Raw genomic sequence first — 27434 nt, forward strand, 5'->3', positions numbered from 1 at the left:
ACTTTGTGCCGGCAGGAAATGTATGTAACAGGTAGAAGGAGGCATCTCCGACCCTATAAAGTATATATATTCTTGATCAGCGTCAACAGCCGAGACGATATAGCCATGTCCGTCTGTCCGTCCGTCCGTATGAAACACTGGATTTCAGAGACTATAAGAGATAGAGCTATATTTTTTTTTTACAGCATTTGTTATGTTTGCACGCAGATCAAGTTTGTTTCAAATTTTTGCCACGCCCACTTCCGTCCCCGCAAATAAAAAAATATGGAATAACAAGCCTTGAATTTAAAGCTAGAGTTGCGAATTTTGATATAATTTCTATAGTAGTTATGATTCCTGAAAATTTGGTTGCGATCAGATAAAAATTGTGGAAGTTATTAAAGAAATACTTTTGTATGGGCACAAACGCCTACTTACTAAGCGTAGTTGCTTTGGCTAACAATCTGGTATATTGTGCCGTCTATGGTAAATTTTGAATGGTGTGCTGTATCGATATACCAAACATACCATTTGGTACATTTTTAGTATTTTCGGTATATTTTGCCTTTATTAAAAATGGGTAGCGGATATCTCACAGTCGAGAACACTCGACTGTAACTTTCTTACTTGTTTAATTTTCTGCCAATTCCGGAATCTTATCCGACATCTTTCTAAGGTATGAAAGCAACAATCTTGTTCCTTTTGAATGTTTTGCTTATTTATGTTATCATTTTTTCATAGATATTTTCGTATCTTACTGTATCTTTGCAACCGTCTCTCTTTCAGTCTTAATCTTGAGAACGATCGTAGTTTAAAGTCTACTTATAGGAGACTCTTAAATAAAAAGGGGGCTTGTCCGTACAGCTTTGTCAAGACTATAGAGCAAGATTATGCGAAGGGTTTTACTTTCATAATTATTCATAGAAGACTAATTTATTTAAATAAAATCATGAATCGTTTTACTACTAATGTAGTTTTACTTTTTTTTTGCTATTCTTCTAAAATTAATTTTTAAAATTGTAGAAAACTACTTATATAACATTTATATATATTTATATACCAATACATTGGTATATATTTATACTATATATAGTACTTATATATCTTTTATTTATATTAATACTACATATAGTTTTTATCAAATTTTAAGTATTTTACTAGCATTTAATTTAGAAATGAAATTTGAACACATTACTATTTTTTAATTTTTTTAATTTCTTATGTGGTAATAGTATTTTTAGTGTTTTTTGATTTAATCTTCAGTTCCACCTAGTAATAGTAAGCAATCGACCTGATCTGCCTCAACAATATTTATCCATTGAAATGCATTCGTAGATAAGCTAATTAGATAGGTAAATAGCAAAAGTAAAGATGTAATACGTAGTTTATCTGATGAAATTCAAAATAGTCTAAAGAGCGAATTCTTTACTTTAATGCGGCTAGCACAATAAAATGACAATGCTTAAAATGTCGTCAGAATTTTTGAATGTTGTCTTAACTTATAAATTCTGGAAAGTTTTTTAGAGGATGCGTAATCGTTTTTTATAAGTAGAAGAACTAACAGATATTATGTTAATACGTGATGCAAATCAAAAGCTCCTTAGATACAGTCTCCTTTTTTCTAGGACACAACAGTTCATTTATTCTCTTATTTGAATAGATTTGTGTTTTATTGAACATTAAATCTTTATTTTTATATTTAGCGGTGACTGTCTGATCTTATCTTTATATCATCTACAAACATTTAATACTCCAGGTGCTGTCTGATCTCGGCAAATATTGAGTCTAGCTGAGCCCCTTCATCATGTTCCTGTTTGTTGGTTGGGAATTGCAATGTAAAATCTGTGGTCTCATTTGTGATGCCCTAAATTCAAACGAATTAGAACTTTACGATTGCAAACATATGTATCTGTATAAAAACCCAAAGAAACATTCGGTATTCTGCTCAATTGATGTCAAGACTCCACTTTGTGTTTCCATCCCAAAAAAAAAAAAAATAATGTCAAAGCTATTGCAGAGTTCTTTGCTCAGTCCCAAGACACGCTACCAACTACTGGCCACCATAATAGGTGAGTTCCAAAATTTTTAATATATTTAATATTTTCATTTATTGTTTCTTCTTTTTCGGTTAGTAAACATTATTACATTCAGCCATGGCGTGGGAATTGGCTGGCTATCGCCTACGCTCGCCAAGATACAAAGTTCCGACTCTCCGTTAAGCTTTCAGTTGACCATCGATGAGATCTCCTGGCTGGGTTCTATGCTTGGCCTGGGCAGTCTTTGTGGCAATTTAACTATAGCTTTTCTGCTCGAGCGAATGGGCAGAAAGTTCTGCATTTATTTACTAGCAGTTCCTTATGCTGTAAGTCTTTTCTTATTATTCCGAGTGTTTCCTCAATTAAATTGTTACTTCTAGTGCTTGTGGATTCTGATTTATTGTGCCTCCAATGTGGGCTTCTTGTATGCGGCACGCTTTCTTTGCGGCTTTACCGGAGGTGCTGGCTATGCGGTAGTTCCTATCTATATCAGCGAGGTGGCCAACAGCGAGTAAGTTATTCTTGAATTACTCATTACTTCACTTTCACTTTCACTTCAAACATATTTCCTTATTGTTTAGTATACGCGGCGCATTGACTTCCATGGTGATGCTATCTGTCAATTTGGGCATACTTGTTGGCTATATACTGAGCACTTATCTGGCTTATCATGTGGTTCCTTTCTTGGCCATCATTCTGCCGATAGCGCATTTTACAGCGAATCTTTTACTGCCCGAAACGGCGCCATATCTCCTAAAGAAAAGTCGCCTCTTGGCCGCCGAAGCCTCTTTCAAACACTATCAAAATCAACGTGATGACTTGGAGGACAATTCCAAGGCGGAGTTTGAGGAGTTCCGCCTAGCCGTAGATGCCCAGCAGGCTAGTAATACCACAGCTTTGACCTACAAGGATCTGAGTAAGTAAAGTTTTAAGGAACTTATTTTCCATTTTTTATTTAAATATATTTTTTTTATCCAGTTAACAAGCCCGCTCTCAAGGCCTTTGCTGGTGCTTTTATTTTATTATCTGGTTATGAGTTCGGCGGCATCTTCAGCTTCGTCAACTATATGTCGGATATATTCAAGGCCACCGGTGTCTTGTTAGATGTCAATACATGGACTATTATTATAGGCGTGGTGCAAATTGTGGGCGTTTATACTTCGACCATATTTGTGGACATCATTGGACGTCGCATACTCATGTTGATCTCAACCCTGGGGGTTGGCCTCGGTTGCATTGCTTTTGGTTTCTTCACCTACTATGCGCAAATCTATGATTTGCAGCATCTCAACTGGCTGCCCTTGGTGCTAATGGTTGCCATCATATATGTGGGCAACGTGGGAATCTGTGGCATCTTTTTCGTGGTGCTAGTCGAACTCTTTCCCGCCAAGGTAAGCGCTGAATTTATTAACTTAATGTTAAATTTCATTTACAGATACGTTCTTTGTGCACCTCGATATCCGTGGTCTTTCTCAGCATACTTGTGTTTGTCACCCTGAAGCTGTTTCCGCTCCTGCTCCATTATTTTGGCATTTCGGCAACCATGTGGTTCTCGGCCTCTGCCAGTCTGCTTACATTTGTGTATTTTTTGTTGTTTTTACCCGAGACTAAGGGCAAGTCTATGATCACCGACTAAAGACGTTTCGTTTAGTGTTTTCGAGAGTCTCTCAGTGTTTATTTTATAATAATAAATTCATTCGTCACTAAACGCAATGCATACAATTTTTATGGTCTCGCTCGTAAAGAGCTCTCATTTGGACTTTATCTGCTGTGTTAGGTAAAAGATACAAACGCTTTTCCAGTCTACGACACGAGACGAATCTTTATTTCAGCTCTTGGCTCTCTAGATTTTCAGTCAGTCTGTCGAGAATTTTGTTGAATGACAACATCATCGAGATGAAGCTAAGCATATTCGAGAATCCCAACTGCCTGCTGAATCGCAGAAATCGTTATCAGTTCTTAGCCACATTTCTAGGTAAATACTAATGTTATACTTTTTGTTCGCAATTTGTTTTTTAATTCCTTTCTGTTATTTCATAGTGACATTTTCGACATTTTCTCATGGGGTGGGCGTTGGTTGGATGTCCCCTGTTATGAGGGATTTGCAATCACCCGAATCGCCGCTCAGCTTTGAAGTGTTTGTTGAGGAAATATCCTGGATTGGCTCGCTGATTGGCATTGGCAGTATTATTGGGAATTTATTGGCTGGCTTTCTACAAGATCGCATTGGACGCAAGCCAGTCTTATATTTCCTAGCATTTCCTTATTTGGTAGGTTGATAGTGTATTATTTATGGTGTTACTTTTAAATTGTGTAAATTTCTGCAGTGTTTCTGGTTGTTGGCTTACTTTGCTCAGAGTGTGGAATATCTTTATGCGGGTCGTCTCTTGGCTGGCATTACAGGCGGCGGAGGCTATATAGTTTTACCCATTTTTATCAGTGAAATCTCCGATGCCAAGTGAGTTAAAGTGGTGGAAAAACTAGTTAAATGTGTATACATTAAATTTTATATTTTAATTTTCCCTCAGAATTCGTGGTCGTCTTGGCTCTATGCTCATGCTCTCGGTCAACATGGGCGTGCTCGTTGGTTATATTCTCTCCACAAATGTGCATTACTATATAGCGCCCTTTTTCATCATTCCGCTGCCCATTTGCTATTTGGTTGGCAATCTTTTTCTGCCCGAGACGCCTTTTTATTTGATTACCAAAGGCAAATTTGGTGCTGCAGAAAAGTCCTTTAGATTTTACAAGAATATTCAAGAGAATGACAAGACTTCAATGGCAGAGTTTGAGGAGATCAAGTATAAGTTGACCAAGGAACAGGCACTAAAGGTCAATGCCTTTAACTACAGGGACTTTAGTGAGTGGAAATAGTTGCTTAACTTTATTTTTTGTAACTTTTTTCTTTTTCTTCTTTTTAGTTACCAAGCCTGCCTTTAAGGCTTATGCCACAGCCTTGGTGTTGCTCGGTTGCAATCAATTTACGGGCACCTTTTGCTTCACCACCTACATGACGGACATCTTTGAGATCTCACATGCTTCGATGGATGCGGGCACTTCCACGATTATCCTGGGAGCTGTCCAAATTGTGGGCGTCTGTGCCACAATTTTGTTCTGTGATCGATATGGTCGCAAATTCCTGTTAATGATCTCTTCCCTTGGTGCTTCCATTTGTCTAGGTGCCTTTGGTTTTTACATATACTTTGCGGAACGATACGATCTCTCTGCCTGGGGATGGATACCATTAGTTCTCTTGACATTGGAGATGTTCTTATGTCATATTGGTTTGGTTGGCATCATCTTTGTGGTCTTGGTTGAGGTCATGCCAGCTCGGGTAAGTTTTGTCCTTAGCTGCTATTTTGCAAATGTATAATTCTTCCTTTCGTTTCCTTCAGATACGTTCGGTGGCCGTCTCTACATTTATTGTTCTTCTCAGTTCTCTCGTTTTTCTCACGCTGAAAATCTTTCCACTCTGCTTAAAGTACTGGGGACTTGCCCTCACTATGTGGGCTGCCAGTGTCGTTGGATTGCTCGGCTTCATTTACTTTAGCTTGTGCTTTGTCGAGACCAAAGGCAAATCTATGCTGGATAATTAAACTGATCCTAGCTCCTAAACTAGAGTTAAGCAAAACCAACTCATTATACACGAGAATAAGTTGTAACTCTTTTTGAGAATAAGCAATAAAATTTTATAAAAATTGCAAATACTTTTAGTTGAAGTTTTATACAGCGTTTTATATGGCTTGACAATAGCTTTTTTCACTCTATCATTATCTGTTGTCGTTGCTCATTTTAAAAGCCACGAAATTACTTTGAAATCGTAAGGATTTTTTGGATTTAATATCCCTAAATTACTGTAGTCTTTAGGTTTTTATATGTATATATACATATATATATTTAATTTGAATTTTTAACAGAGCTTTTCCTTCGAACTCCTAGACGTTATAGCGAAGCTCCTTTGTTTAAAATTTCACTTCTGGACGATAGATGACGCCACATTTTCATTTTGCTGGTGACGTAATGCTTATCAAATTGTTTGTTGGTGAACTATGACGTATTCGGATGTCATATATAAGATTGACTACTAGAATTTCATCAGAGATCTTTTCGTGTTTACAGAGACTCAGACACACTAATCTTTATGGCAATTACTTACTGACATAAGCCACCTGGCCGGAATCTATTAAAGCCGATGGCAGCCGTTGAACGCTCTTAATATTCCACTGTAGCTTCTAATTGAGACATCTCTCCGCTGTAGAGATCATTCAACACGACTGGAAAAATGTTTGCGAAACTATTGAATAGTCCAGACTGTTTACTGAATCAAAGGAATCGCAAGCAATTTCTAGCCACATTGCTGAGTAATTATTTTTGCAACCATTAATTTATTTATTTTCCATCAATTTTCATTCTTCAACTTGCAGTCAATTTAATATGCATTGCTCATGGCATTGGAATTGGTTGGTTTGCGCCCACAATGCGCAAAATGCAAACTGAAGAGACGCCTATGAATTTTATGGCCACCGTCTCTGAGGTCTCCTGGGTTGGTTCATTCCTGGGCATGGGAGCGATGACAGGAAATGCTCTAATGGGAATCATCCTTCCCTATTTGGGCAGCAAGTTGTGTCTACTTTTTGTGGCCATTCCTCAGACGGTGAGTCAACAAACACTTTTCTTAGAAAAACTTTTTTGACTTAATTTATTTTACAGTGCCATTGGCTTTTAGTCTATTTCGCCGAGAGAGTGGAATATCTCTATGTCGGACGCTTTCTTGCCGGTCTTTGCAGTGGCGGCATGTACATCGTTCATTCCATGTTCCTCAGCGAAATTTCAGATCCCAGGTAAGTAGCTGTGGCTCATATATAGTACTTATCCAGATCACACAGGGATCAACATCCAAACAGAGGCGCCCGCGTCTTAGCGATAAAGTCAATATTGACTTGCTTTATGGGGTCCCATGTTGTTGGCTGCTGATCTCAAGCAAGTCATTATACCACACTAGTCTACAAATTTATTGCGTTTGAGGTACTTAATTCCTTTAAAATCCATTTTATTATTGATCAACAAACCGTTAAGTCGCTTAATCGATTTATTAAATTTATTAATAGTTAATTTACTCGGTGAATTATTTAAATATGGCCGTTGGTATATAAATTTTTCAAAATGGGTAGCTTTCTTTCTTGTTTTAAAATTATTTGAATAAAACATGTTCGAAATAATTTTTCAAATTATCAATACATTATTGAATTTAATTGCAAATTGCTTTAAACAATTCATTCTTACCTTCATCTACACGTTTAATCGTCTCTAAACTCTTTGACAAGTTAATATATTAAACAGCCCCCTTGATGCTCGCTTAAAACTTTAATTGCTCAGTTTTAGCATCACTTAATTCTTTCATCACCTAATTTATACGCTCATCTCCAACACAGACTCATTCTAAGTTTTCTTTTATAACATCTGCTATCTGTTATCTGCTACTTACAGAATTCGTGGGACACTCGGTGCTATAGTGATGTTATCTGTGAATATAGGCGTGTTTCTTGGCTACATTATGGGCACACACATGTCGTTCAGCATCACACCATTCATAGTATTATTACTTCCAGTTTGTTACTTTTTATTAACGCTATGTTTTATACCGGAATCGCCAGTGCATCTGATAAGAAAAGGCAACTTGAAGGCGGCTGAGATATCTTTCCGTTATTATAAGAATATCAAGGATTTCAATCGATCTGCAGCCGTGGAGGAATTTGAGGATATGCGACAGAAGCTAACGGAGGATGACAAAGCATCCAGTAACGTGACTATCAAGGATTTTGGTAGGTTTAAAATTAAACAGTTGAATTCAATTATGTTAAATACTTTTTGTAGTGTCCAGGTCAGCTTTCCGAGCTTATGCATCCGCTGCAGTCTTGCTGATTGCGAATCAATTCAGCGGCATTTTCGCCATGGTCAGCTACATGTCGGACATCTTTGAAAAATCGGGCAGCACTATGGACCCAGATACCTGCACCATTATCATTGGCATCGTTCAGATTCTAGGCACATATGCAACGGCTTTACTTTGCGATGTCTGGGGACGTCGTCTGCTTCTCGTTGTCTCCTCGGGCGGAGTTGCTGTCAGTCTCTTTGGTTTCGGTTTCTTTACATATTTTGCACAGTGGTACGATTTGAGTGATTGGAGTTGGGTGCCTCTTGTGTTGATGTCGATCTGCATCTTTATGGGCAATATTGGACTTGTCGGCTGCTTCTTTATGGCCTTGGTCGAAATGTTTCCTCTAAAGGTTTGACACACACTTTAATTTATTGTTTGTTCAATTTATAATATCTTTATTTTCTTTTAACCAGATTCGCACTCGTGCCACATCGATTTCTGTGGTTATTTGCGGATTCTGTGTGTTCATCATGCTCAACATTCTCCCACTGTGCATGGCTGAATGGGGTTTGCCAGCAACGATGTGGTCTTGTGCTGGGATATCAGCATTGAGCTTTATTTATTTTGTCTTGTTCTTGAAGGAAACAAAAGGCAAATCCATGCTTGAAGACTGAATACAGCAATTACAAATATTCCGAAACCTAATTTGATTTTTATTAAAAACGTCTAACATTGTTGTCTGCTTATCTAATTTTCTTTTTTACTTGATTAATGCTTAGAAATATTATACTACTATTACTCAAATTATATTCAGAAGAATATAAAAATGGTAAATTATAATGACCGCAGAAAAGCTAAACCAAAAAGAAGCACAAACAAATATTATTATCTAAACAGTAAACATAAAACAACATTTTTTACTTCTCGTTGTCTTACTCATAGAAAATAATATTAAAACTGCACAGAGCAAAATGTTCTATTACAATAATAATAATAGGAATTATATTCTACTGATTAAAATCATCACTCTATTTCAATAAACAATCCGCCATAATTTTTCATCGATTATCGCAACTAATAAACTATCTCTTGTGCAATTAATTTGCGATCTTCAAGGTTCTATTAATCAAAATAAAATAATAGTCGTATACCATATAGCGTAAAAGTTACTGTAGTTACTATAGTCAGCGAATGAAATGCTTGTCCCACTTGTTGGGGTCTTATTTTTGTTTACTTTTGAATAGTTTTATAAATGCAAAACAATTAAACAATTAAAGTCTCTGCTTTTTATTCTCTTCTCAAATCTCTCTTATGGACTCTCTTATTCGGTCTGTGTTTTTTGTATGTCTGATTAATTGTTATGCGCAAACTCGTGCTCTTGTTATGCTCACATATTGACGACATGCTGCCGCTTCCTGAGAAGTGATCTTAACTCTCAGCTGTCAAAGAAAAAAACGTATACCCTCTTTTCATTTTTAATCTACAATTAATGGGACTCGTCTGTTTTCAATGTGTTCTTAAAGAAAATTTCGGACCACAGAAGAAACAATCCTTAATAATTAACAACAAAATGTGTAATTGTTTTTGCAAGTGAAATTATTTCCTTAGTTGTTTTCAAATTATGCTGCCTCAACTGTACATCCATCAAATTTCTAGAGTATTGAAAGTGCGATGTTTTTGCGAATTGACTTTCACGCGCTAAGTTTTCTATCGTATGTATTTTGAAATTCATTATCTTTATTTTTGCCTGTTGTTGATGGCGCTACCGAAAGACACATTTAAAAATCTCTTGCTCTCCGTTGCAGTTTCAGTTAGAAATAGAATTTCGCTCGTGCCAGACTCAATCAGCTCGAAACTAGAAATGTTTGAACGACTCTTAGCGCGCCCAAACTGTCTGATTAATCGCAGGAATCGCTATCAGCTGTTATCCACAGTGCTAAGTGAGTAGAGCAAGGAGATTGCAATAAGTGCAAGTGAAACTAATGAAAATATCTCTTTGATTCAGTTAATTTAATATGCATATCACATGGCATTGGCATTGGTTGGTTGTCGCCAACGCTGCGCAAGCTGCAAACTCCCGAATCGCCTTTGAGTTTTCCTCTCAACGTTAATGAAGTGTCTTGGGTGGGCTCCGCTTTGGGCATAGGTTCAGTTATTGGCAATTCACTCAGTGGTCTGTTAATTTCACGCCTAGGCAGCAAAGCTTGTCTGCTCTTCATCGCCTTACCACACTCAGTAAGCGAAAATTGATTTTCCAAATTTAATCTTTGACTTAGTAAACCTTTCCTAGTGCCTTTGGATTATGGTGTACTTTGCCACGAGCGTGGAGTATCTGATCGCAGGACGCTTGCTAGCTGGCATCACAGGAGGCGGCATTTATATAATACATCCACTTTTTATCAGTGAATATTGCGATGCAAAGTACGATAAGTTATCAAAACTTTCACCCCATCTTAAGTCACTTTGTTAATCTATTTTTGGTTTTTATAGCATCCGTGGAACTTGTGCCACCATGGTAATGTTGTCGGTTAACACGGGCATTCTTATAGGCTACATTGTGGGCACTCATGTCTCATACTATGTTGTGCCATTTATCGTACTTATCTTACCGCTTAGTTTCTTTATATCTGTGCTCTTATTCATACGCGACTCACCGATGCATCTCATCAACAAGGGCAAGTTTACGGCTGCTGAAGCATCTTTTAGATACTACAAGAACATTAAAGATAGCGACAGCTTAAGTGATCAGGCCACCGCAATGGCAGAATTTAAAGATATGAAAATGACCCTGACAAATGAAGATAATCAGCTCGACAAGGTGACCATAAAGGACTTTTGTAAGTGAAATTTAAATGCATTTTAGAACTCGAATAGTAATATTATTTTCTCCCCTCTCTTGCAGTCACTCGAGCTGCCATTAAAGGCTATGCTATGGCTTCTGTTATAGTCATTGCTAATCAGTTTAGCGGCGTCTTTACCATGGTCAACTATATGACGGATATCTTTGCCAAGTCGGGCAGCACCATGGATCCAAATACTAGCACAATTATCATTGGATCTGTGCAACTCTTTGGTGCCTATGTCACTACACTGCTTTGCGATGTCTTTGGCCGCAGAATTCTGATGCTCGTCTCATCGGCAGGCGTAGCATTAAGTTTAACTGGTTTCGGTTTCTTTACCTACTTCACTGAGATGTATGATCTGAGCCAATGGAGCTGGGTGCCAGTGGCCATAATGTCGGTGGACATCTTTTTGGGCAACATTGGCCTAGTTAGCTGCCTATTTGTGCTCATGGTTGAAATGTATCCCCTCAAGGTTTGTCTGCTTGTCTCTATCTCCGCTTCATGCCTGCATTTAATTACAATTTATATTTTTACAGATTCGTGCCAGAGCAACATCAATTTCGATTGTTGTCTGCAGTTCATTGGTATTTCTCATGCTCAACATTTTCCCTCTATGCATGCATTACTGGGGTCTGCCTACAACAATGTGGTCTATGGGGGGCATTACTTTCTTCTGTTTTATTTGCTTTTTATTCTTTTTAAAAGAAACTAAAGGAAAGTCGATGCTAGAAGATTGATCGAAAGGCAACAACTGGTATTTTCAATGTTACCGATAAGCTATCGAAAATGGTTGGTCAATGTACACGCATAAAAGCTGGTTGCTATGGTTCTATAACGATGCATTTGCAAAACCCAAAATGTTGCGCAATAAAATAATTTTTAGAAAGCATATCCAAAACAAACATTGCAGCTAATAATTTAAACAGTACTTACCAAATCAATGCTCCGTTTTTAGGAATAATTAATATTTAACTTCCATTTCCTTAGTTAATCGCACATGCGAGCGTCCAATTCAGATTTTTTTGCACAACACATTCACTCAATTCACTACACTCAATTAATTATATTCACATAATGCTTTTCTATTTGCACAAAGTAATTTTCACTTTCACAATAAAAAAAAATAAAAAATTAAAGGAAAAAAAATTAAATGCACTCCACTTTTAATATTTTTCACATGCGCAAGTGCGCCAGCTACAAACTGTGTGACCGCAAATAAAACGAGAATAAAAACCGTCTGTCAATATACCAGATTGTGCAACAAATTACCACAGCCGTGAAAATTATCGAACGCAATACAAGCTTTCGATAGACCAACCGATTACTTAAAAACCGCGCCACTGACAATCGAATGAGCGACATTTCAAAACTGGAAAGAATAATTCGCAACGAATTTATATGAATGTTTAAATAAATTTAATTACATATAATTAGTTAATGTAAACATTTACAATGATGTATATGCTTATACAATTGGTTGATGTTTTACATAGTTTTTGTTGTTGTGGCAAACACTTATGGAGCCAGCTTAAAACTAATTAAAAAACTAGCATACTAAATCACAGTGTTTTTTTCCCAATTGAAAAAATTTGCAAAAAATCTACAAAACTTTCTAGAACTTTAAATATATGCATATAGTACAGTAATGTGTGATATAGATATAGAATAATAATAATATATGCTGTTAACTTGCATTACTTTTGGATTTAAAAAACGTAAATTAAAACATTATTTTCGCAAAAGGCAAAACAAATATTTCTCTTTAACAGCGCAACATAATAATAATAGTAATAATAATAATGATAATGATAATTGTAATAATTATAATAATAGGCTTTAGGATAAATGGCTAACAATTAAAATGCATAAAACAAAACAAAAATTGTTGTTCACCAAATGCAACAAACAAATTTTGGATATAGCGCCTGTCGTTTGCCATACATACAGATTGATAGATTGATATAGAAATATATGTGTATGTGTGTGTGTGTTGTGAATACATTTAAACTAGATATTTAATAATGATATATAATAGTTATATACTAATTGATGTGGCTTTTGAAATTTGAATCACAAAAATTGGCGCACGTTTGTTTGCATGTAGTTTGTTCAACATTTAGATTAGGTTACAGGATATACAATATGTATATATCGAATATACATATGTGTATGCATGTACGATATATGTATGATAGGATTACACTTGTTACAAATTACGTATCACTGGTTCGTTGTCAGCTGTATCACGTCTTTTTGGGGCACCGCAAATAGCGCAGCACCGCATAGCCCAGTCCGCGAAATACCAGAAAGAACATCATCAGTATCAGCGTATTCAGCCACAATGGTGATGTTGAGTTTTGTGCTTTGAGTATTTCCTCATATGGAATGAATTCGGTTGTCTGCTGTTTGCATATCTCATAGCTGCTCGGCGATCCGCAACTGAAAACAGCAGCAGAAACGGAAATCGATGAATAAGTTGAATGCCATCCCATCGAATATACATATAAATTCAATAAAACTAAAGTGAAATACACTTACCTAATAGGCGGACCCTCGCGGAACTCAAGTATTTGCATATTCTGATATGCATAGTGTATCATTGATGTATACCGTATCCAGCTGAGACCTTCCGGAATGCGTGACGAAAGATAACCGCCAAAGAGCTGTGTGGCAAGCGTATAGAGTGCACTCAGCGTAATGCTCACATTCATGTCCATGCAACAGGCACCAATGAAGAAGCCCACGCTCTGTGCCACAATTGTGTTGAGTAGCAAAAAGATTAGCATCAGAAAGAAGAGCTTAAAGCTAAAAGCAAAAAGTAAGACAAATTAATTGAAATTGATAATCGATAGCAGACGCAAATTGATAAACTTACCTGCTGCAGCCCAGCATGGGATAGCTTATCATGAGGTAGACAGTGGGTAAAGTTATCACCAGCGGAAGTTCCGCGCACATTTTGGCCAGATAATAGGCAGACAAGCGATAGGCACCCGAGCGACGCTCCTTGCTGATGACCTCACGCTCTGAGGGGACTAAAACAAAGAAAAGAAAAGCAAAAGCACATTATTTATGAGTAGCAAATTCGCATAATGGTTTAAGAGTAATATTAAATTAATGTTTGGTAAGACAAATTTTTACTTCGACTTTACAAATTACATTAGTACTTTTGAGGATCGTGAAGCTATCAATTCATTAGAAGAAGCAAAGTAAGTTAAGCTTTTAGATTATTATTACATGTACTTTCGATCAATCTTATATACTTTTAAAGCTGGTGAAGTTTTTGATTCATTAGAAGCGAAGTAAGTTAAGCTTTGTGCTTATTATTAACAAAAAATATGCTTTAAAGCAATCTTACAAACTTACAAAAGGCTTTCTTCGATTAATTTGAAAAAAATCCGCAGAATTTGGTTTAGAGCTTTCTAAGGTGCATTTAAATAATTTGAATATTTAATTAAACTAACAATATAGATAACATGAATAGATAACTAAACTGGCAATATAATTTCAATAATAATGACTAAAAAGCCGTTTAATTTCAGTCTCAATTAATCTAGATTTATAATGATTCCTCTCTAAACACTCACATGAATTGAGCGCACCGAAGAGCGCAAAGAGCATCCAGTAGGTCTGTGAGAAGAACATCCAGCCCTGCAAATCGTGCAGGAACTCCTCGGTGCGGGGCAGCTGGAACCAAATGGCCCCGGCCATCAGAGCTAAACCGATGGTTTGGAACCAATTCAGTTTGGAGAGCATGCGCGGCTTGGCCTCCTTGAAATTGCGGCTGGAGAGCACGCTGAACTGGGTGTGAAAGCGTGTGGGATACGAAAGCCAATCATCGTCGTTGGCACACTTTTTGCCCGCACTGTACGACTGGCAATCACTGGAGGCGCAGGAACTGAAATTCGATTGCGAATCGGCGGCGCTGTAAACCAAATGCTGAGCAGCCTCCTCATCGGCATCGCAATCCTTTGTGGTGTTGTGTCGATTGGCGTATTGATTGTAAACATAATTGATTAGATTGCTGTTGTGCTGTTTCTCCAACGACTTGTCCTGGCTCTGGCTCTGTGGATGGCCGTTGCCGTTGCTGTTACTGTTGATGGTATTCAAGTAGTTGCAATGCGATTCCCTGGCGGCAACAAACAGCTTTTCACGTATATCCGGATGGGATTTCAGCTGTTCCACTACAAGCAAAGAAAAGTAGATTAATTAGCTATTCTTTGAGAAAGCTATTCATTCTACTTACAAACAAAGTCAGCGGGATTGTAGTGGGGCTTGATGGTCACACCAATGTCCTCAAAGTGCCGAAAGATGTTCTGCACCTCGCCGAAGTAGGCGGTGCGTCCCTGATGCAACAGCAGCAGCTTGTCGAACATGTGGAACATCTGCGACGACGGCTGATGCACGCTTATCACAATCGTCTTCTGCTCCAGCTGGGCATAACGTTTCAGCACCTTCATCAGCGAGATGGCCGAGTGGCTGTCCAGACCTGAGGTGGGTTCCTAATAAAAAGAGTATTTTGATTAATCAATTCATTTGCAATGTTTACAATATACAAAATAACTCTTCAGATAAGTTTACTCTTTACTTTTGTTCATTATTCTTCTACTGTTTGTATGTGATTTTAAATTTACAATATACAAAATAACTCTTCAGATAAGTTTACTCTTTACTTTTGTTCATTATTCTTCTACTGTTTGTATGTGATTTTAAAATTCAGTTTTAGTTCATAATTCTTCCAATAAATTTAAGTAATCTTATAATCTTCTTTAGTACACGATCGTTCATAAATTCTAAGGGAGGTTTATTAAGGTTATTAAGGTTTTGAAATAATTTATTTCCATCATGAGTCCTTTAAGGCGTTGATTATTATTTTGCTTTACTGAATAAGCTTAAATTACCTAAGCATAATTATAAATCAAAATCTTTAAAAGCTTTGGAAAATATGGATATTTATGTACATTTAATAAAAACAAATAACAAAAAGAAATAATCAAAAATAACCTTTATATAGTTTTCTTGCTGTTGCACTGCTATTTCAAGGTTCACAACTGTATACATTGTTTTTCTTTAATGTTCCTATCGCTACCAGTCTAATGTCATATTATTGTTCCATAATGATTATTAATATCATATTTTAACATATGCCACTTTACATAGTAGTATCAACAAATTTAGCAAATAAGACAGCTAGAGTCGAGTGTGCTCAATTGTAATAAACCCGCTAGCCATTCTGAATAAAACCATATTCTAAAAATATACCAAATTAATATACCATAAAAATAGTACAAAATATACCGAAAGCTGTATTTGGTATATCAATGTAGTACTACTTTTAAAATATGCCATAAATGCATATATTTGGTAATATCGATAATACTATATCGATATATATTCAATCTATACATTCAAAATATACCACAGAGTACAAAATATACCAAAAGGTTGTATATGCAGACCGACGGCTTTTTCATTCAATTATAATACAACTGCAAATCTAAGCCCACTTCACCCACATATAAATTAATGTTATTTCTTTTTTAACTTGATACTCACATCGAGGAGCATGAGGAGGGGATTGGTGAGCAGTTCGCAGGCGATGTTGGCACGCTTCTTCTCGCCGCCAGAGAGACCGCGATTGAGGTAATCACCAAACTTGGTCTGCTGACAGCAGGTGAGCTCCAGGGTGTCCAATATGTGATCGACGAGACGCAGCTTCTCGGCACGTGCCATCGATTCGGGGAGGCGCAACAATGCGGTGTAAAGAACGGTTTCGCGCAACGTCAGCTGAGTGAAGAAGATCTCCTCCTGCAGCACATATCCAATTTTGCGGCGCCAACGCTTCGAGAGTGGTTCGCGATTGAGATAAACGTTGCCGCTATCAAAATGCCGCTGGCCACTCAAGCAGTCCAAGAGTGTGGTTTTGCCACTGCCCGAGGGTCCCATAATAGCAAGCACCTCGCCGGGACTGCCAGAGAGAGAGAGAGATGGAGAGAGAGTACCAAAGAGAGTGGAAGAGAGCAAAAGAGTTGTTGTTGTTGTTAGTTGACAGTGGTTCAGTGGGTTTTGTTGAATGTTGTTTTATTATGCCACTGTTACACAGTGTTTGCTTTTGTTGTTTTTGTTTGCTTATTGTGATTGTTGTTGTTGTTGTTGTTGCTGTTACCTGACTAATCCACTCACATCGGAAAGTATTTTGCGTTCGTTGTGCAACACGTTTAAATTCTGAAATGTCAACTGTAATGTTGGCTGTGTTTGTTGTTGTTGCTGCTGTTGCTGTGGATGTGGCTGCGGATGCTGCCGATGTTGATGCTGATGTTGCTGTTGCATTTGCTGATGTTTCACTGTTGTATAGGGATAAACAACTCTGTAAGTAAAAGAAACGAACAAATTAAGTTAGAAATTGGTGTAAGATAAAATAGTTGCACTTAATTAACAACAATGTAGTGAAATTATAGTTTTAAAAACAAAATGGGAGGATGTTGTATGTAAGGGTGAAGTGAGCATAGTTATGTTGCCTTAAAGTATGCACTACAATTAAACGAATAGTGTTCCAAAATATTTCAGATATTTAAAATATGTTAGGTTTTACATTTTTCACTATTTCAATATCTCAGGTAATTAGGTTCATTAATGTGCATGTTAAGCTGCAATATTGTAATTCTTTTGTTTATACGGATTCTTCACTGAATAAATTTAAACTATATCTACAATATTCGACGAAAGCAAAATATATATTTTTAAAGTAAACTTATAAAAGTTTGGGTTTAAAAAGTGTAGAAAATATGTAACTTTTATGTACTTTTTATTTTCAAAACACTATATTTGACAAGTTGTCATAAATTTATATAACAACAAGTAAGAAAGCTACACAGTGCGATCTTATTCTCAAAATATACCAAATAAGATACCATAAAAAAACTTAAATATACTGAAGGCCATATTTAGTATGTCGATGAAATCAAAATATACGAGTAACGGACCAAAACAAAAATTCAACCCAATTTGACCTTTTCATTTTAAACAGATTAACAGACTTTAATATCAACAAAAAAATATATATATATGTATAAAGAAAGTCTGTCAGTCATTAAAGAACCAACTTTTATTCAAATCTTTTTATAGATCTAAGTTCCACGCTTTTAAAACAATTGCAACCCTTCATGATATCATTTCTTCAATATATATTATATTACTGATTTAGAATAAAAACAAGTATCGCAATATGCTTCACTTTCTTTTTGGTAATTTCATCATTGATTTTTGGGTGCATAATACAAATGCAAGAAGAACAAAGCAATCAGCTGTTAGATTTGAGTTTAATCGTCACTTTCGTCACTAGCCCCGAGAATAAAAGCGTATAACAAATTGCAGAGAATGACTCAGCTGCTGGCTGATACCGACTGAAGAATATACATGAATATATATTGTATATATATAAATAGGCTCTAACATTTCACTCACTTTATAGTACAATATAATCTCTGATAATCACTTGCAGGTCAATTGCCCTATTAGTATAAGAAGTAAGTTGGTCTCTATATAGTATGTGAGCGGAATATCTTTGAATATACTATATTGCTAGGTTGGTATTATCAAAAGATATGCACCACTCGATTTTAACCGTTTTGCAGACGCAGATTTCGATACGTTTCGTTTCGTTTTCGGTGCATAAAGAAACAAAAGTGCAGACACCTTCCCCTCAAATCTTCAAAAAGTCAAAATCTCTCTGTATGTGTGTGTGTGTGTGTTTATTTCTTTGTATGCAGCAGAATAATACAACAACGAGCAGAAAGACAGACAGACTGTTATCGGTGATATCACATGTGTGTGCTGTCGCGTCGCATTATCACTCTCTTTTGCTCTTTCACGCTCTCTCTCTCTCCTTCTCTCTCTTGCTCGCTCTGTTATTCTCGCTTCTCTGTTGTTTCTGTTGGATTCTCTGTTTTTCTTGTGCGCTCAACTCTCGGTCAATGCTTCGCACTCTGTCTCTGTCTCTGCCTCCTCTTCCCCCTCCTTCTTCTTCTTCGCCTCCTCCTACACGAATGCCAACGCAGACCACACGAGTCAATAGCCTCAGTTCTTTCCCTCTCTCTCTCTCTCTCTCTCTATCTCTATTGCTCCTGCTCTCTTCTTGCTTTATACCTATCAAAATTTATTTAAATATTTTCCATTTTTACAGACTGTGAGCAACTTGTAAAAATCAATTTAAGAGTAAAGAGTAAAGCAACAAATTCCAAATGCAGCATCCAAAGAACGAAAATCAAAATTATTCCAAAAACAAAATAAAAATGTAAATGTTAACAAAAAAAAAAAAATGGGAAGCCAAAGCAAATAGAGAGTGCAATGAACCGCAATGTGCGTGTGTGAGACAGCAACAACAACAACAGGAACAACAACAACAACAAGAACATCAACATCAGCAGCAACAACAACAACAATCATAATAATAATAACGCGCAGGCCCCAAGTGGGGGTCAATGCAGTCAGCAAGAGACAACATCAAACAAAGCATACGCACACACTCACACACAAACAATCACGCAGTCTCTCACACGCACTCACACACACACTGAAGCTTTCATCGTGTCCGTGTGCCATGCAAAGTGTCTGATGAATACGCAGCGAATGCAAGTCTCAGCTGTTCTATGTCCGGGTGTTGATAGCCGAGCAAGGAATGCAAACAACTATTCACAATATCGAAGAGCAGTTAACGAAATATAAATTTAAAAATATTTTAAAAAAATCTTAAAAATAAAATACGTTTAAAGATTAATCTAATCTTCAAGACGTAACAACATGTAAAACCAAACAACTAGGAACAAGTATTAAGAATAAATGATTAATACTTCCAATAGATTCAAAACAAATTACAATGTAAAATGTATTTCCCTTGAAAATAATTTATAAAGTTTCAGTTCCCAAAACATACAAAAATAATATAATAGATTAAAATCCAACTCCATTTTAAATGTATTTCTCTTGGAAATTGTAAAATAATTGATATTTATATTTTAAGTTTCAGTTTCAAAAACATAAAAAAACATCAATAATATAAGATCACTTTCTGTTAAACAAAAAGCTAAATTCCTAGAGATTATTAAATATGAATAATTTGGATTATTTTGTAAATACTATTTACCCAACATATATAATATTGAGATTATCTTGCGTTATCATTTTGTTTTGTGTTTGTATTTCAGCAATGTTTTTCTTTAATTTCATTAATCACTTTAGTAAGTTTTCTTCAATTTTGTCTAAATATTTATGTATGTAGTAATATTAGTTCCCTTTGGAAACATAAATAATTATGTGATGGCAATTTTAGATCACTTTTTAAAATAATAATAAAAAGATAAAATAATAATACAAATAACAAAGAATAATAATGAAATAAGAGAAATAGTTAGGACAGTATGTTATTTAACAAACAACTCTTGAATATTTCTGTAAAAATGATTTATTAAGATGATACTTTAAGATAGACTGCTTATAGAAAGAATGATAAATATGTATGTTTGCCATTAGCTTCAAACTTCACTTAGTTTTCTTGGAAATAAATATAGACAAATATGCAATAATGTGCTGGATAAGTCGTATACTCAATATTAAGTTACATTGCATTCCATTCAAAGTCCAACAAGTGCATAGAACAGCTGCAAATATAGATTTCCCTACTTCGCCTTCTATTCGGTGCCTACGTGAGCCTTGTCACATACAACTGCTCATGAACTCCAAGCTGAGCTTTAAAAACTCACACACAACAATCAAATAAAATAATGTGTGTGCTGTCGACAAAAGGCGATTACAAATTAAAAGAAAGTAAAGTTTGTTATTTTGTGGAGTTGATGTACAAAAATACACACGAATTTCCAATGAAATTTGTCGGGCAAAGTGAAATAAAGTGGCCATATGCGTTATATAGTATATACCAATACTTATACCATTTACCATTTACCATTTACCATAAAGACCATATCTTCTTCTTCATTGACAACAGTTTCTCCCACCAAGTTGCTGAAGTTTTTATTTCCTTCTTCTCTTTTTTTTTTTTTTTTTTTTGCTGTCTGTCTTTCTAAGCTGTCACGTGTTGTGCGCGATCTTCAAGAGATTGTTGTTGCTGGTTGATTTTTTTGCTTCCCGCTGCAAATTCTGCGGTTAGTTGGGAAGCGTGCCACATATGGGAAATGTTGAGGTTTATGGGTCAAACCGACAAAAAGAATGCCATGACTGAGCAAAATACCATATACACAAGGTTATCAGAATCGCAAGACCTACGAATGGCATTTAATTACACGAATAATGTCGATGCAGCGGAATTATTGCATTTGGAAAAACAAAAAAACAAATAAATTCTTGAGTGATTTGTAAGCGAAAATGTTGAAGATATAGCTTGGGAGTGCTTTGAAGTTTTTATGCTGAATTGTTAAACAAAAACTAAGTAATAAGGAAAAGCTATTTTCAGAGATTATATTTTCATTTTAATAAACTGATTTCATGTGGGAAAACTTTAAGCAAGATTGGAAATACTATTTCAAAGTCTTATTTTGTTTATGGAAGTTTTCATATGACTAAATAAATGGAAATACAATAGCTTTAAGGAAGATCAGAAATGAGAAAAACTTTAATCAAGATCGGAAATAATATTTCCAATTTAATAAAAAATAAATATCTGACTTATTGGAGAACACTTTAAGAAAGATCAAGAAAGTTTGCATTTATCATTGCGAAAACACGATTAAACAAATCATAAGCTTTAGGACAGATCATAAATGATATTTCCAATTTAATAAACATAATTTAATAACTAAACTAATGGAGACCAAATTTAAGCAAGATTTCGTTCTAATATTTCTTAGCCTAATTTTGTTTAAGGAAGTTTAAAATAGGATTTAAGAATCATATATTGCCTGTCTAAATAAATGGAAACAGCTTTAGGAATTATCTGAAATAATATTTCACTATGCGATCTGAATCTTAAATCATTTTATTTCCAAAAAATTAATACTATTCCCCACTATTGAAAGATATATTTTTTGTGAAGGACTTATCAACTTTTTTTTTGCAAACTAAAAATCATTTCGAAAGTGTTTTATCTTTTAGCAAAGATTTCTATTTGACAGACGGTCCAGCGAAAGTGTTGATACGTTAGTTTCCAAAAAAATAAAAAAAAAAAACCGCGCGACCAAAAAATCCAAAACTAATTTGCAAAAAACAATATACTATAGACAAAATACACAAAAAATATAAAAGAAAAAGGTGTAATAAACTAAAGATTTCTGGTCGAACACGAAATGCTCTTAAAGTTTATTAACAACAAGGCAAAGAGTTGTATTTAATTTGTGAATTAAAGTAGCGCTAAATACATAACATAATAAAATACCTGCATAATTGTTGTTAATGTGGTTGTTGTAATTTACGTAATTAACAAAAGTATGATGCCATTTTTTGTATTGTTTTTTGTTTCTGTTTTGTTTTATGTTGATTAAGGCCACTAAGGCAAACAGCTTTCTAGTTGTTGTTGCTAGTTTGGCTGAGGCAAAAGGGAGCTGCTACTAGCTGTAAAATGGGGGCGAGGTGAAACAGAGAAAGAGACGGAGCGAACGAGAGAGAGAGAGAGAGATAGAGAGAGAGGAGGAGACTAAGCGGGGCTTAGGGGAAGGTCTCGCGCTTCTTGAATACGCAAAAGGTTGTTGACTCTTTACAACGGGCAAAACAGACGCGAAAATAATATAATTCACACACACTCAGAGAGAGAGAGAGAAGGTGAGCAAAGACAAAAAAAAAAACACGCAAAAATTACGTGAAAGTTTGGCATTGCATACAACATCAACACACACACACACTCGCACACACACACACACACGCACAACACGACGCGGCGAGGCAAACACACGCAATCAAAAGAAAAATTTTTGAAATTCTTATCTCGTTTTGTATTTTTTTTGGAATACATTGACCGATATTAAACAAGTCGCCTTTTTTATACAACCACGCTCTCAGTGTGCGTGTGTGTGTGTGTGTGTGTATTGAGTGTGTGTGTGTATTAAGGGCTTGCAGAGTTCATTGACAGCCGCAGCAGCTTTTGTTTTGGTTTTTGCCTTTTCTATTTCCATGATTATTATTATGATTATTTCTGTCTGTTTATACGCTTTCGTTGAGTATTTTAAGTTCAGCATCTGATTAGTGATCTTCTCTTAATCTGTTCTACTAAAGAGTGTATAGCATGTTTCATATTTGTCTAGACAAATGAAACTCAATTAAAAAAGTAAACTTTATTGTGTTTGATAATAATAAAATATTTTGAATTGTACAAAAATATATAATACAAAACGAAATACTAAATGATAATACTATATTATTTTGAATCTTAAAAAAAATATATTTTAAAATACTAAGTTCTTGATAATACTTGAACATTTTGAGTCATAAAACATATATTTTAAAATAAAAATTCTGAAAATTCAACATTTTTATAATAATGAAATTATATGCTAAACAATCATTTTAAAAAATATATAAAATAAAAAAAAAGTAATATTAAAACTATCAGGGAATTTACTTGATAGTACATGATTATTTTGAATAGACAAAAATATATGTATTTTAAAATATAGAAATCTCAAAGTTCAAGAATTTTATAATAACGATTATTGAGTGATCATTGAGAGTTTAAAATACCAAATTCTTAATAACACTTGATTATTTTTAATGGTTAAAATATATATTTTAAAATACAAAATTCTTGATAATTTTGATAATTATTTGGAATCGTAAAAAAATATATTTTAAAATACAAAGTTCTGAAAGTTCAACAATTTTATAATAAAGAATTTACTTGCTCAATGATCTATTAAAAAAAATATATTAAATTAAATAAAAGGTAATATTAAAACCAATTGGAATTATGCTTGATAATACTTGAATATTTGGGATCGTAAAAAAATATACTTTATATTTTAATACAGAATTTTTAAAGTTCAACAATATGCCATTCTTGATAATACTTTATTACGAATAATATGAAATTCTTATCATGACAAAGCAAAAAAATCATTAATTTATGAAAAATAACCACATCAATGATTTTAGAAACAGAATTTATGCAAAATTTAAATGATTATATTCAATAATATAAAATCAATAATTTTAGCAAAATAATTTATGAAAAGAATAAATTCAGTATATTAAATATTACATTCTTAGAACAAAGTATTTCATTGCTATTATTTTGAGCAGTTTTGTAGTTCGAAACGAAAGCAAATTTGAATAAAAATAGTTGTTGCTTTGACAAAGGAATTGGGTCATCAATTAGTTCTTTTTCTTAAATTTTTTTATTTGTCTATCAAAAATTTCAGTGCAATTTATTTGATGTGTATGTTTTTGTTTTGTCGTATTTCGTTCAGCTGCTTTTAATTAATTTTTGTTTTTGTTCACGCTGTGAACTTCCTTCCAAGCAATTTGACAAAGACGGAACATGCTTTAAATACCTACACACAGACACATATAGAGAGATAGTATTATATATATTTATGTATGTGTGTTTTATATATAGGAATAGATTCCTACACATTCTTCCCATTTCGTTTGGTTCGTCATCATCGTCATTGTGTCGTCTGTCGCTTTTGCCTTTGTCTTTCATTTCAAAGCTATGACCATGCTCAATTGCGTGTTTTATTTTTTTATTTTGGTTTATTTCAATTTTTTTTGTTTTTTTGTTTTTTTTTTTTTTTGGGTTTGTTTGATTCGCTTTTTTTGCTGTTGTTTTTGTTGTCTTTCTTTTTGGCGTGTTACTGACCCAATTCTTTTGTTGTTTTGCGTTTGGTAGTTTTTTGGTCATTTCTTTTTGATTTGTTATTTATGACTGACTTAATTTGCAGCCTCGACTATGTAAATTTGCCCACTTCATTTAGGCATGCCAGCTCTTTAGCTGCCTTCTGTTTTTAATACCCTATAATTATTTGTAGTATAAAAGTAAACTACACTAAAATTAAGGAAACTTTTAAATTACTTTTAATATAACTTGAAAATATAAAATCTTATAAAGAATGAACTTCAAATAAATTAAACAACTATTTACAGGGTATCTGCTGCGTCGACTAGTTCAAGCTTGAGCAAAGTGCAAGGCTGTCTTGGAAGTCAAAGTCGAGCTGCTGCAGGGGCTTCGCTTAACTTGGCCACATGTGTCGTATACGTAATTTATGCATGCACATTACATACATATTCATATCAATTCCAGTTCTAGCTTGTCGTTCTGTGTGGGTGTTTCTCGCTCTCGCTCGCTGTGTGTGTGTGTGTGTGTGTGTGTGTGTGTGTGTGTGTGTGTATATATTTCTATTTTAATTGAATTTGAAAGGTGGCTTAGAAAGCAGGCAGCAGGCAGAGTAGAACTCAAAAGTCAACCAACTACTTTCAGAGTTGACCAACTTTGGCGACTGACAAAGATTACACTAGATTACATTATATAAGCGCGACGTAATTGAATAGCGACCGAAGTGGTTGTACTTGTAGTAGGTGGGAGGGAGAATTGATGGCAACTTGACATTAACCGCGAGAGAGGAAGTTCATAAATATGATCGAGAGAAAGAGACGCTTTCTTCTTTTGCCGGTTTCACGAACGAACTTTCACGTCACATTGTGTGGTAATTAGTTAGCTTGGGAATTATGCTTCCTAGTTTCCTCCCTCCTACTCCTACCTCCCACCTCTCACTCTGCTTCTCTCTTCACCTCCATCTCCATCATATATTTAGTTTTTTGCAATTGATTGGCAGTCGCCAACTGGGCCATCAGTTTGGTGTCTGGCAACTTTGTATGTATAATTTAGCATATTAATTGACACAGTTGCCAGTTTTTTTTTCTGCTTCTTTTTTCTCTCCTTTTTTTTTTTAGCTATAGTATATGTTTTCTTCTCGTCTTCAGTTCTACGCACTTTCTCTTCATGAGATCTTTATGAACTATGCAAAGCATTGCAGCAATGCAGAAAATGTTACGAGAAAGCCACAAATGCACTTAATACTTAAATATATGTTATACTACATTCGCAAAGTCGCAAGTCGCAAGTCGTACTTGCATTTGATTGCAACGGCATTTGAAAGTGTCATTGCAACTGGGTCAGAAGAGCTACACACACACACACACACACACACATCTACAATTTCTAGCTGAAACTGGAGACTGCAACAAACACACAACACACACATACACAACACTGAGAGATCAGTTGGCATTACATCACAGTTGAACAGTTAAATATCCATTATAGACAGAAAACAAAGCGAAAAAATAACAAAACTCGTGTGTGAATTAGTTGCGCAAATATTGAAAGTGCAGTTGAGTGCATTGCAGTTGAGCGGAAGTAAACACAGTCCTCTCAGACCTCACCAAAAACAAAATAAAGTTCACAAAGAGCCTTGAGTTTTCCAGGGCTGCAAAGTAAACTGATGAATAAAAGACGAACAACTGAAGGAAATCCGCTAATAAATCGAATTTTCTTTTATCCAGCAAAACTTTTCAATAAATCATATTATTATTGCTTACAAATGCTATCTGCAAAGTTTTCGCCCCGTTCTATGCCTGCTGCTAGCTTTTAAGCGTTTCTACAGCGGTTCGGTGGCAGATCTCGAGAAGTACAGCAGCTAGCAATCTGAAATTTGGCATGCTAATTAAAATTGCTATGCACTACTTATTTAAACGACTACAATAATTGAATTTGAAGGGCTACAAAATATACAAAGAATCAGAAGAAATACCGCTAATAAATCGAATTTTCTTTAATTCAGCAAAACTTTTCAAAAAATCATATTATTATTGCTTACAAATGCTAACTGCATAGTTTTCGCCCCGCTCTATGCCTGCTGCTAGCTTTTAAGCGTTTCTACAGCGGTTCGGTGGCAGATCTCGAGAAGTACAGCAGCTAGCAAGCTGAAATTTGGCATGCTAATTAAAGTAACCATTTGCTATGCACTACTTATTTAAACAAATAGAATAGGCAATGAATAGCAACTTAATTTGAAATATCAGTTAAGCAAAATATTCTGTTGATAATAAAAACATCTTAATACAAATCACAAGTGTTTAAACTGTTTCAAGCTTGACTTGCAATTGCATTTAACAGCCAGCAGCATTTTATTCAGTTCATTCTCCGTCATTATCTTATCAGTCGCATCCCTAGCCAACACCCTCCCGCTGCAAAAAGGGGGAAATGCTCGCAATTAACATGAAATTCATTGGCATTTTCACCCACTGTCAAGTGACAGTCGCTGTGTCAGTTGAGTGATAACAGCGCGTGCCAGCGAGAAGTGTTAATCAGTTTGTTTATACAGATGCGACCCACACCAAAAGCAATAACAAACCGACAGAGAAGGAGCGAGAGAAGCGAGAGAGAGAGATGGAGAGGGAGAGAAATACTGACGAAAAGAAAACTCAGTGAAACTTGGAGGAAAAAGTCGGCACAAAAATGTCTTTGACTTCGGAAAAATAAGGCAGGCGAAATGTCATAAACAATGCAATAGGCGAAAGGTGGAGAAAAGCCCACAGACACAGATCAACTAATAGAAAGAGAGAAAAGAAGAGCGAGAGAGAGAGGGAGACATTGGCGCAGACTCATTTCTAGCCATAATGCAACTTTGTGTGACGTTAAAATTAGTGAACGAATCGCGCATTTTGTGAAATCTGTTTGCAAACAACAACAACAACAAATTT

The 27434-nt window shown here is 35.3% G+C and overlaps 3 protein-coding genes across 6 annotated transcripts in view; 2 read left to right on the plus strand and 1 right to left on the minus strand.

Annotated features, from left to right (window-relative positions):
* Positions 1 to 1941: 1941 nt before the first annotated feature.
* LOC117565397 (facilitated trehalose transporter Tret1-like) lies at positions 1942 to 3712 on the plus strand. The gene is made up of 6 exons (XM_034244482.2): positions 1942 to 2048; positions 2112 to 2341; positions 2396 to 2526; positions 2597 to 2931; positions 2994 to 3406; positions 3451 to 3712. Exons 1-6 carry the CDS (start codon positions 1979 to 1981, stop codon positions 3649 to 3651), a joined length of 1380 nt encoding a protein of 459 aa, XP_034100373.1. The 5' UTR covers positions 1942 to 1978; the 3' UTR covers positions 3652 to 3712.
* Positions 3713 to 3867: 155 nt separating this feature from the next.
* LOC117564990 (uncharacterized) lies at positions 3868 to 11535 on the plus strand. Its single transcript, XM_034243935.2, has 18 exons — positions 3868 to 3990; positions 4056 to 4285; positions 4343 to 4473; positions 4544 to 4875; positions 4937 to 5349; positions 5411 to 5608; positions 6274 to 6376; positions 6440 to 6669; positions 6726 to 6856; positions 7503 to 7837; positions 7890 to 8302; positions 8367 to 8565; positions 9699 to 9833; positions 9899 to 10128; positions 10184 to 10314; positions 10384 to 10730; positions 10796 to 11208; positions 11273 to 11535. Exons 1-18 carry the CDS (start codon positions 3912 to 3914, stop codon positions 11471 to 11473), a joined length of 4251 nt encoding a protein of 1416 aa, XP_034099826.1. The 5' UTR covers positions 3868 to 3911; the 3' UTR covers positions 11474 to 11535.
* Positions 11536 to 12133: 598 nt separating this feature from the next.
* The window catches only part of LOC117564759 (uncharacterized), a 36313-nt gene continuing 21012 nt past the window's right edge, over positions 12134 to 27434 (minus strand). For 3 of the 4 annotated variants that reach the window (XM_034243655.2, XM_052002950.1, XM_052002949.1), the window contains exons 3-9: positions 16900 to 17100; positions 16290 to 16701; positions 14980 to 15235; positions 14321 to 14917; positions 13612 to 13768; positions 13275 to 13541; positions 12134 to 13175 (exon numbers count right to left, since the gene is read on the minus strand). In XM_034243655.2, coding sequence (XP_034099546.2) covers positions 12980 to 13175; positions 13275 to 13541; positions 13612 to 13768; positions 14321 to 14917; positions 14980 to 15235; positions 16290 to 16701; positions 16900 to 17100 — 2086 coding nt within the window. In that variant the 3' untranslated portion in view covers positions 12134 to 12979. Of the gene's footprint in view, positions 13176 to 13274; positions 13542 to 13611; positions 13769 to 14320; positions 14918 to 14979; positions 15236 to 16289; positions 16702 to 16899; positions 17101 to 27434 lie in introns of those variants that run through there. The other variant, XM_034243656.2, reaches the window with a different exon arrangement.

The sequence above is a fragment of the Drosophila albomicans genome, chromosome 2L (assembly GCF_009650485.2).
Source record: "Drosophila albomicans strain 15112-1751.03 chromosome 2L, ASM965048v2, whole genome shotgun sequence".
NCBI lineage: Eukaryota > Metazoa > Arthropoda > Insecta > Diptera > Drosophilidae > Drosophila > Drosophila albomicans.